General features: G+C 43.2%; 2 protein-coding genes across 2 annotated transcripts; one reads left to right on the top strand and one right to left on the bottom strand.

The window, feature by feature from the left end:
* Positions 1-110: 110 nt before the first annotated feature.
* Coq5 (ubiquinone biosynthesis protein COQ3, mitochondrial) lies at positions 111-7,052 on the bottom strand. The gene is made up of 7 exons (XM_028305268.1): positions 6,878-7,052; positions 6,501-6,650; positions 5,873-6,002; positions 5,222-5,360; positions 1,911-1,999; positions 958-1,069; positions 111-312 (listed from the first exon to the last, which is right to left on the bottom strand). Exons 1-7 carry the CDS (start codon positions 7,050-7,052, stop codon positions 211-213), a joined length of 897 nt encoding a protein of 298 aa, XP_028161069.1. The 3' UTR covers positions 111-210.
* A 272-nt stretch (positions 7,053-7,324) lies between these two features.
* Positions 7,325-10,870, top strand: LOC114353323 (protein GUCD1). Its single transcript, XM_028305272.1, has 5 exons — positions 7,325-7,926; positions 8,110-8,305; positions 8,478-8,568; positions 9,093-9,280; positions 10,588-10,870. The coding sequence occupies exons 1-5, from the start codon at positions 7,908-7,910 to the stop codon at positions 10,775-10,777; spliced, it is 684 nt and encodes a 227-aa protein (XP_028161073.1). The 5' UTR covers positions 7,325-7,907; the 3' UTR covers positions 10,778-10,870.
* Positions 10,871-11,661: the final 791 nt, after the last annotated feature.

Here is an 11,661-nt window from a genome sequence, read left to right as displayed (position 1 = left end):
GTTATCTTCTTTTCGTGTCGACAACAAACCTACACAGTGTCAGCCCAAAACTCCGCCACAAGAGTGGCGTTGCGTTGTCAGTAGCACTCATCAATTCCTGTTGTGTTTACCATAAGGGTCACTTAGAAATTAGGGATTGATGGTGAAAACGGGCTTAAGTCTATTTTCCTACAAGGCCGTTCCTACCTAAGTTGACTAGAGCAAGGGGGGCTATATCTTGAAGCCCGAGTGGACGGCGCAGGTGCCGAAGGTGAGGTTCTCGTACGTGACCTGCCGGAAGCCCGCGTCCTCGATCATGCCTTTGAACTTCTCCTGGGAAATATCCAACAGATTTTTATAACATCATGAAACTTCTCCATGAAAGTTTGTAGTTGGGCAGTGGGGAATATAACCAGTTGAGCAGTGGGGCAAAAAGGATACTACGCTATTATGATGTTCCCAAAAAAATTCGGAAAAGTAATAAATTCTTTGTCGACCTAATAAATGAGGGTTTATTGCGTTTACCAGTTGGCGCTACTGGCGAGTGATAACCTCTCACTCTACTGTGGCGCCACCTAGTGCTTCACCGCTCACCAGTTGGCGCCACTGGCGAGTGATAACCTCTGACTCACACTCGACTGTGGAGCCATCTAACGCTTCACTGCTCACCAGTTGGCCGTTCAGCGTGAGCGGTGAATCGCTAGGTGGCGCCATAGTCAAGTGTGAGGTTATCACTCGCAGTGGCGTCAACTGGTGATCAGTGAAGCGCTTGGTGGCGCCACAGTCGTCAAGTATGGGGTTATTACTCGACTGTGGCGCCACCTAGCGATTCACTGCTCACCAGATGGCGCCACTGGCGAGTGTGAGCGAAGCACTAGGTTGGCACCAGGCGCCACTAATGAGAGCAATAAAGAAACCCTCATTCAACTTGTCACTTCAACGATGTCAAAGTAATTTAGGGGTCAGAGCCATAGATACCTGGTTGGGGAACTGGCGGATGCTCTCGACGAGGTACTGGTAGGGGCGCCACTGGCCGGCGATCAGCTGCCCCAGCACCGGGATCACTTGGAACGAGTACTGGTCGTATACCCTGCAACATCATTTATAGGATTACTATTATGACCTTAGAAGTAGGTGTCTAGTGTCTATCTATTTACAGTAGAAACCCGATCCGAAAATCCGGATAATCGATTTCAAAGTAAAATCAAACAATGATTAACTTTTTTCAATAGAAAGGGTTTTCAATACATCATTTTACTCTAAATATCTAAATTTAAGACCATTGGATAAATCCATTTCTTTTAACAATGAACTAAGACGATACCGTGTTACGGTGACGGAGTCTTCCGTTTTTATGGGTCCAGACCCTATATCGGTAATTAGAAACCTTGAAGAATGAGTCCGGATAATCGAGATTCTACTGTATACGGTTCTATTCCCATCTGCCCCCTTCGAGCTAGCGGGGTGGTAGGTGACACTAATAGGATAGGTGGCGTTTACTACCCCGGTGGTCAATGGCGCTTATCTAGTTTCATCTAACACCTTCGTGGGGCTTTTCCCACCACTGCAACTCCTGTATAGCCAGCTGAAGCTTGGCCTCCATTGAAACACAACCAGTGAAGGTCGAATCGAAAAAGTCACGGGAGATAGCTGTCTTCAATCTGAAGAATATAAGAGTCCGAGATATCACTTCAAACGAGAATGGAACTGTACTAAAGCCCGGTCTTCGAGCACGCAATTATGTTGCTGTCGCGCTCGCCCGCCCGTCGCACAGACGCGACAGCAATATAATTACGCGCGAGCGAGAAGGATGGGTACCTTGGGGTCATTGGACGAATTTCTACGTGCTCGGCGATCAGACTATAGTGACCTTCCAGTGTTTAAATTAGATTAAAACAGGTATTTAGTGACTTATAAAAGTTTATACTGACCACTGCAGCGTGTCATTGGGGATGTGGCTGAACTCCAGGCACATGAAGCGCCCGCCCGGCGCTAGTACCCGATATGCTTCCTCCAACACCTGAGACACCAGCGATATTGTCATGAAAGATGGTATCTAAGGCTGAGCTGCAGAATCTTACTTTAATTTTAACAAACTTCAAAAGTCGGTTCAAATTCCATACAAAAAGCACCGGTTGTTGTTAAGTTACGGTTAAAGTAAGTTGGTGCAACTCGGCTTAAGTGTTTAGCAACACAAAAGACTACTTACAATAATAAATAGACTTCAATTTGCAGTTTCAATGGGAACCAATTTTAGGTTTAGGGCAACCGTGTTTGGGCTCACCAGTTGGCGCCACTAGCGAGTAAAGTACTGTCACTGGTGAGTGTAAGGCGGTTGGGCCGCGCTCCGCCGCGGTACGCGGGACTTCAGATTTAATCATTGTATGCAAGTACCTCAGTTTGTATAGAAAAGACGCGCGGCACTTCACTGACAACGCGTCAGCCAGGGCCGGATCTACCTATGGGCTGATTGGGCTGCAGCCCAGGGCCCCGGGGTTACAAGGGGCCCCCAGATCCCGCTAAAAAGTAGGCCATAATTTGAAAAAAAAATTGTCTGTAATGTCGGTTTCCAACGTTGACAACGTCATAAGAAAATATTGATTAAAAACATTCATATATTTTTGGTCCAAAATCAAAAATGCCGGCCAACAAAAAAAAGTGCTGTATACTGACAGAATACGTCTGCCTTAGCATTTGTTACTATGGCACCAAAGCTGTCACTGTGCGTCGAGTATTTGAGATCTAAAAGTCATCGACGATTCATACATTTTTTGTTTAAAATCAAAAGTGTCGGCCAGTAAAAAAAAAGCTGTATTCAGACAGAATACGTCCGCCTTAGCATTTGTTACTATGGCACCAAAGCTGTAGCACCAGTGTGCGTCGAGTTTTTGAGATCTAAAATTCATCTACGATTCATAACTACATTTTTTGTTCGAAATCAAAAGTGTCGGTCAATAAAAAAAAGTGCTGTACCCTGACAAAATACGTCCGCCTTAGCATTTGTTACTATGGCACCAAAGCTGTAGCACCACTGTGCGTCGAGTATTTGAGATCTAAAAGTCATCGACAATGGGGATGTTGCCTGGGTCAAAAAGCAAGAGTTTTAATTAATGAAAATTTAAAGAGATAAAGCGCCCCAAAGTTCATAAGAAGAGGCCCGTGACGTCAACGCTTGCTTAAAAATACCGCACGTTGTGACGTCGTGCGCAACTTCAACGCACCATAACTATGTAATTATTTGTTAGATTGACAAATAAAAATATACGTGTCCAATATTTTTTGATATTAAACATTACGGACTAAAAAAATTTTTTTAGGCAACTAGCTTATTCATACATTTTTTGTCCAAAATCAAAAGTGTCGGCCAATAAAAAAAAGTGCTGTATTCTGACAGAATACGTCTGCCTTAGCATTTGTTACTATGGCACCAAAGCTGTAGCACCACTGTGCATCGTAGTATTTGAGTTCTAAAAGTATGTCTTTTTAACATTTACGCTTAAACTATTTACTAAAACAAATGAAGTATCTTGCCGAAACATGGCGTTTTTAATATGTTTTGGTTAACACGATGTACTTATTGTCGTTCACATACACTGCATGCCCAAAAAAATGCACCATGAGTACCTACAAACAATAAAAAGGAATGTTAAAACTAGACGCGGCTTATCACTTCTAGGAATTAAACCAATAGCCTTACCCTACCGCCATACAATAGGCACACCGCCACACCGCACGATAACACCTCTTTTTTACGGGTAAAAATGCGTTGCATCGCATACCTACCCTGCGGGGACAGGGTCAGAAGGACGAGGCATACCCACTAAAAAGACCCCGGTACTCCGTGGCTCGCCTTAAGTGGTAGGAAACTGTGGGGTTCCGGACAAAGCCTCCCGGCCCTACAAGCCCGCCAGGGCCTGTCGCCAGGGCGACAGGAGCATCTGGGAGCACACAGCAGCACACTTTGACCTTATGGCCCTCTTCACCGCAGCGGAAACAGAGTCCACTGCGGTTAATGCCAGCGGCGCACTTGAAGGCCGTGTGGCCAGTGCCCTAACAGGCGACACACCTTAATGGTCTCGGATTCAACAGTGTTACATGACAGGACGAGGAGTTTAGTGGCCGACTGACTTGGCTTGAACCGGAAACCGACCACACACCCCTCAACCCTTCACCGCTGGTCTCGCGCTCCACACGCGTGTGTCGGTCACTGTCGGTCTATTTCTTTAGTACCGAGAGGGAAGTTGCCGTGTGTGTTCTCTCAAAATACAGCACATTTTTTTTTGGCCAGCACTTTTTGATTATGCACCAAAAATATATGAAACGTGGATGACTTTGATCTCAAATACTACGACGCACAGTGGTGCTACAGCTTTTGTGTCATAGTAACAAATGCTAAGGCGGACGTATTCTGTCTGAATACAGTACTTTTTTTTTTATTGGCCGACACTTTTGATTTTGGACAAAAAAATTATGAATTGTCGATGACTTTTAGATCTCAAATACTCGACACACAGTGGTGCTACAGCTTTGATGCCATAGTAACAAATGCTAAGGCGGACGTATTCTGTGAGGATACAGCACTTTTTTTTTTATTGGCCGACACGTTTGATTTTGGACCAAAAATATATGAAACGTCGATGATGTCCTTTATCAAATAACCAAAAAAACACGAATTTAAAAGCAGATTTTTTTCAAAAAGTATATTTTTTTAATATTTGTTGGCATTTTCTGGGTATTTTATGTATTTTTAGCATCGCCTGTTATTTAGCATTATTACTGTTTTTATTTTATCAGGATATACCGCTTAGTTTAAAAGTTATTACGTTTTCATTACAAGAAGTAATTGGCAGAAAAAAAAATTAAATCTCAAAAAAATTTCGACCTCTTTTTTGTCGATAAAAATAGGTCTAGTTTCATTTATTTTCATATGTGCACTTTATCGTGACTCACACTGTATGTATAAGAATAATATATCATTATAGAAACAGTTTTTTGGCATGGCTATTAGTTGAGTACTAAAATAGGACCCCAAGTAGTGTCAGCCCAGAGCCCCACAAATTCACGATCCGGCCCTGGCGTCAGCGCGCGGGGTTTTTTACATGAAATCACGCGGAGCGCGGCGCAGTGTGATAATCGCCTTTAAATTATTGTAGGGCTATCACTAAATACTTATCAGCTGTTAGGGTCACTAGCGTGAACAAAGTCCTTTAGCGTGAAGTAACAAGCGCGCTTATTAGCTTACCTTATCGATGTGGGTGCAGTTCCTTATGCCAAATGCGATGGTATACGCCGTGAAGGCGTCGTCGGGCAGCGCGAGCTTCTCCGCGTCGCCGCACGCCCAACTAACCTCCACGCCGCATGACTCCTTGGTATAGCCCTGTCTGGACAACCATCATTACACATCGGTAGCCTATTGGACCAGTGACCCACTGATTTTGATGTCGCATCGTGTTGTGTTGTTATTTATAAATTGTGCTCACTGTGTTCAATAAAGTCCGTTCTATAAAACATTTAAAAAAAAAGTCATCATTATCAACAGCCCTTTACTGGACTAAGAGCCTCCTCCACTAAAGTGGAGGGTTTTGCCATAATCCCCACGCTTGGCAGGAGGGTTGGAGATCACAGTTTAAAAGATTGTTGTTTTTTCAGTGTGCTGCTTTGAAAAATGAAGTAATTTTATTTGCCAACAAAAGGTTTACAAACAGTCTGTATTTCTAGAGGCTGCTGCACTAATCTGTGCTTGTGTCGCGTAAGCCATAAGTAACACAGGTTTAACAATATTGAACAAAACTCCACAAATTCAAACACGTCTAACAGTGCCTACGCAAAAACGTCATAAGACTTCCACATAATGATTCAATTAAAAAAAAAATCTGCAGTTCTGTGTTCTTACCTCTGTGCTCGGAGCTTGCCCACATCCAGCATGGCTTGGTTGATGTCGCAAACGGTGACGCTGCTCTCCTTGCCGGCAGGAGGGGGGCCCAGGTTCTTCAAGTAGTTGATGTACCGGAATGTGATATCACCTGGAATATGAAAATCAATATTAGAAACAAGAACAATACTACTTAGAAAGTTTGTGCTCACTCACTGTAAATTAATACTCAATACTCAATCGTTTATTGCATAACCACATTAGTTAGCATTCACATAAGGTCTTACAATTTAGGCAGTTATACAATGTGGACCCAGTTAGGGCACAGCAACTTTAGGAAGGACACAGAATGACGATCTTGATAGTTTCAAAAGAAATTAATGTACACATTGAGTTTGGTGGTTATTAATGTAAAAAAATCTAAAACTTAGAAACTTTTGCATTTAAAACTGGTTCACATTAATGACCACACACAATATCTTCATACTGGACTTTCATAACTACCCTCTTTATTAGCAAATATTTTCGTGTGAACACCATGTAAATATTTGCTTAAATTTCTGTATCAAATACCCACAAGATTGACCTAAAAAATATAAACAAAGCCTCATGCCTCATTGGCCAAGTTGGTTTTATTTTGAAAACTTACCAGTGCCTCCCGCCATGTCGAGGAGCTTGGTGCCGTGTGTGGGAGCGAGGCGGTTCATGAAGATGTCCTTCCAGATGCGATGGATGCCGAACGACATCGCATCGTTCATCACGTCATACTTCTCCGCTACTGTTTCAAACACTTCATGCACTGAAAACAATTAGTAGTCAACTCGTTAACCGCATATTTAGATTTGCATGAAAATTCTAGGGACTTCACATGCTGAATAAAATATAATTCAAACTCAAAACATAACTATTTGGAATGTTTAATCCAAATAGTTATGTTTTGAGGTTAGGTACTAATAAGACCAAAACTAAGTAACGTCTAGCATAAAAGTTGCAGTTTTTAGCTTTGAAGGTAAGGGACTTTCCTACCTTTTTTCCACTTCTCTTCCTCATCCACCGACTGGAAACCAAAATGAGTTTGTTTTGATGATTGTCCATCATTTTCCTTGTGCGCGTTCTGTGTGCTTAGCGCTCGGACCCTGTTAACGTTGCGGGAAGATCCCCCGCTGCTAGCCAATTTGTAAAACGCTCTTCTCAGTGCCATTTTTATAACTATAAAACACCTGAAAATTGGGTGAGTCGATAAAAACTAAAATGTAGGTAGGTACAAGACACTTGACAGATGTAAAGTTGACAGTCAGCTGGTCCATTAGCGTTTTGCTTGCGAATTAAAAACAAAACATAAATTGGGTCCATTATTTGGACACGCACATTATTAAATTATTTTCAAGAACCTCTCGTACTTGGCATGAAATATAATCCAAAAAATATATTGATAAATAACAATCAAACAATTATTTAGGTCCATACTGCAAAAATTAAACTAAACGCAACATTGGCACGTTCCTTTCTACGTAACCAATACTTTATTTATATTTAGAAGTTTCAAGTTTCAAAAAGTAGGAATTGTCTAAGAATAAAGGGTTCTACATTAAAAAAATACAAGAAACTATAGATCTTAGAGGAACAACAGGATTGTAATTTATCATTTTATTTTGGGAACAACAACAAAAAAGGAAATACTGTTGCAGTAAAACGAAACGTAGGTGATAAGGTTTTTTGACAGCTTCAATGAATGATGCACAGTGCTGATAACAACAAAAACAATGCAAAAATAATCATCTCCTCATCCTAATTCGTGGTAAAGTTACTTTTTATAAACCTGAAACATCAAGATTAAGCGTATATTAACATAAGTATAGGGTCTATTGAGTATTAGAATCTAGAAGAGACTATAACATAGCTGAGTCACCAAAATGCTTAGGTATCTCATAATTCTTAGTAAAAGCTGACAATAGCTAGCTGAAAAAAATGTGGTGACTGTGTGTTCTATGCTCGCAATGGTCATGTGAAAGAAGTATGAAGAAGAATTGATTTTAACGTGTACACAGAAGCGATCATGGCATCTGAAAAGGCAGGTAAGTAAGTTAGTAGAGTATTATGTTAATACTTTTATTTTGGACTGTATTAATTTCTCTAAAACATACTGGGTGTTTTGCATGTGAGTCAGATGTAAAATTAATTGAAAAACGAATTAGTGACTTACAAAAACTATCAAAATATCTAGCTTAAAAACAACCACTTTACCGCAACGATTTTAGGTAGACCACAGTTCATCGAACACAAGATAACGCATTACCGACAGCGCTTCAATTGGGACTGTGGCGTGTCCTGCGTCCTGATGCTGTTGGAAGAAGAGCAGCGAAGGGAGCTATTGAACAAGTTCGCCGAGACCTGCCAAGAGGAAGGCTTCAACCAGTCCACGTGGACCATTGACTTATGTTACCTGCTCAAAAGGTGCCTCACATCTATCATCTGATAAAGTATGCAAAAATGTTTAGGTGTTTTTTGATAAGGCAGAAATTGTGACAAATTGTAAGATGTTGATGCACAATGCTAAAGCTCTAGTACCTGATAGATAAAACGAATAGTTTTTAAATTATAATTTCTTCATTTCACATGTTTGTAGATACGGCATTAGGCATCAGATGTGCACCATCATGCCAGGAGTGAATGAGGACTATAAGAAACATGGATACTATGATAGGATATTGGACTTGGTAAGTTATTGCTTACTTACTCAAAGTTAAGCTCAGAATGGTTAAGGGGTTGGTAATCTCACTACATTGATAGATAACACAATAATGCACACAATACAAGAAAAGAAAGAAATACTTTCAAAGAGACTTAATTTTGGTGGTCTTATCGCTATGAAGCAATCTCTTTCAGACAATCTAGATAGACTAATATTTTACCTTAATAGCTCTATGTTCTCTACCAACTCTTAACTAAACAATATCGACTTTGTAAATAAATAAGCAAAGCAAATAATTATCTTACCTTGTTATCTTGTACCAATGAAGAACCGTGGTCGCGTCTGGCGGGGCTTCGACGGTGTCGCAGCGGTCGCTGAGCACACAAGAAAAGAAAGAAATAGACAAAAGAGACAGCATAATTTATGCGCTAGGAAGCGATCTCTTCCAGACAACCTTCGTAGAGTATTCAATTCTAGAGCCTCTAGCTATATTTAATTCTTTACCAGTCAACACTTATCCAAGCAGTATCAACTTTTGCACCAATGAAGGACCGAGAACGCGTCAGGCGTCGCTTCGACGAGGCGACCAGCACTGGTATCGAGGTGTCGCAGCGGTCGCTGTCCACCGACGAGCTGGTGGCACACCTGGTGAGCTCGGGGCCTGTCGTCCTGCTCGTAGACGCAGGACTACTGGTCTGCGACCTGTGCAAGCATAATAAGCTGAAGGCCGAGTTCAGGTGAGAAAAAAATTCACTAAAAAACTATAGGATATGTCAACCCAACCCATCCATTTGCGTCTAGTAAATTGGGGGAGGTCTTTCCAGAAGTGGACGTCATTCGGCTGAAACGAACGAAATTAGAGATGTGTTTCTGCACTACGTGACGTCCTACACTGCGCTTGACCTTACGTGACCTCCATTCCAGAACCTTACTGCCATGTCGGCCGTCAGTTCTTCATGCTATACAGGGTGTTTGGTAAATGGGTATATGAGCCGACACTAGCCCATGTTAACATGGGCATATAAATGGTATGGTGAAGTCAGAAATTTGATATCATCATTTTAAAATTTTTAATTTTCATACAAAATAAATTTTATAAAATCCGATTTGTATGAAAATTAAAGTAATTAAAATTAAGATATCAATTTTCTGACTNGGGACCGACCACGATGCCGTGCTGGTGTACAAAGACTTCAGTTGATGACGGTTGTTAATACCTTACTAGTCACTAAGCTAGCGTGTTGTACCGGGACCCGGCGCTGCCGCCGCGCCCCAAGCGCTCGCCCGCGCAAGAAGAGCGCCCGGGACCGANGCCCATGTTAACATGGGCATATAAATGGTATGGTGAAGTCAGAAATTTGATATCATCATTTTAAAATTTTTAATTTTCATACAAAATAAATTTTATAAAATCCGATTTGTATGAAAATTAAAGTAATTAAAATTAAGATATCAATTTTCTGACTTCACCATACCATTTATATGCCCATGTTAACATGGGCTAGTGTCGGCTCATATACCCATTTACCTAACACCCTGTATACCCTGCCCATAGCCAGTTTAGCTTGCTAATACATCGGGCTGTGTCAGCGGCTATAGCTCGTTTACGATTGAAATATGATGATGGTAAATACCACAAATTTCATCATCATTTTAGCCATAGGACGTCCACTGCTGAACATAGGCCTACCCCAATGATTTCCATGTTGATCGGTTGTTATACCGACCTGCATCCAGCGCCTTCCTGCTACCTTTATGAGGTCGTCGGTCCACCATGGCAGACAGAAAACATGGCAGAATATGTTGAACTATGTAACTATTTCCACGAAGCCACGATAGCCGAACGGTGAAGGGGTCGGAGTGGCCGACTCATGATCCGGGGAACGCGGGTTTGGTCCCCGCCGCCGCTCGACTATTGTGGTGATCAAACCAATGTACCACCATATTTTTAGATAAATGTTAGCTTATCTTCACCTCGTGGGTGGACGTCCTACGTATTTGCCGAATCCAAATCTGTGGTAAGCACCAGGAACTGTTGTCCCAGGCGCTGCTTCGGCGGCGGCTACCGCGGGCACTACGTCGTGGCAGTGGGACTCGGCCGGGGCCGCGTGTTGTACCGGGACCCGGCGCTGTCTCCGCGCCTATGCGCCGCCACGCCTCAAGCGCTCGCCCGCGCTCGCACAGCGCCCGGGACCGACCAGGATGCCGTGCTGGTGTACAAAGACTTCAGTTGATGACGGCTGTCGATATACCTTACTAGTAGTCCAGTAGAATTAGATTTTAAATCGGAAATAATTCCTACAAAAGATTTTATTGCTTTAATGGCTTCATTGGGTGCCCATTAAGACTCTCCTAGGTTTTCGACTTCGACGGAGTTGTGCTTAAGTGGAGGGGGCCCCCGAAAGGGGCGCTTTTTAGGTTTTCCGGTTATACTAAAATCTTTAGTAGGAATTATTTCCGATTTAATTCATTTTTGTGTTTAATTCTACTGGCCTATAGTACTAGCGTCCTAAGCTAGCGTGTTGTACCGGGACCCGACGCTGCCGCCGCGCCGCCCGCGCTGGCCCGCGCGAGAAAAGCGCCCGGGACCGACCAGGATGCCGTGCTGGTGTACAAAGACTTCAGTTGACGACGGTTGTTAATACCTTACTAGTACTAGCGTCACGAAGCTAGCGCGTTGTACCGGGACCCGGCGCTGTCTCCGCGCCTGTGCGCCGCCACGCCTCAAGCGCTCGCCCGCGCTCGCACAGCGCCCGGGACCGACCACGATGCCGTGTTGGTGTACAAAGACTTCAGTTGATATACCTTACGTCACTAAGCTAGCGTGTTGTACCGGGACCCGGCGCTGTCTCCGCGCCTGTGCGCCGCCGCGCCTCAAGCGCTCGCCCGCGCGAGAAGAGCGCCCGGGACCGACCACGATGCCGTGCTGGTGTACAAAGACTTCAGTTGATGACGGTTGTTAATACCTTACTAGTCACTAAGCTAGCGTGTTGTACCGGGACCCGGCGCTGCCGCCGCGCCCCAAGCGCTCGCCCGCGCAAGAAGAGCGCCCGGGACCGACCACGATGCCGTGCTGGTGTACAAAGACTTCAGTTGATGACGGTTGTTAATACCTTAC

This window comes from Ostrinia furnacalis, unplaced genomic scaffold (genome assembly GCF_004193835.3).
Source record: "Ostrinia furnacalis isolate ACB-3 unplaced genomic scaffold, ASM419383v2 OfSCF1649, whole genome shotgun sequence".
Classification (NCBI taxonomy): Eukaryota; Metazoa; Arthropoda; class Insecta; order Lepidoptera; family Crambidae; genus Ostrinia; species Ostrinia furnacalis.
Note: the sequence above shows the minus strand (reverse complement) of the source record. Positions and strands in the feature narration are given on the sequence as shown.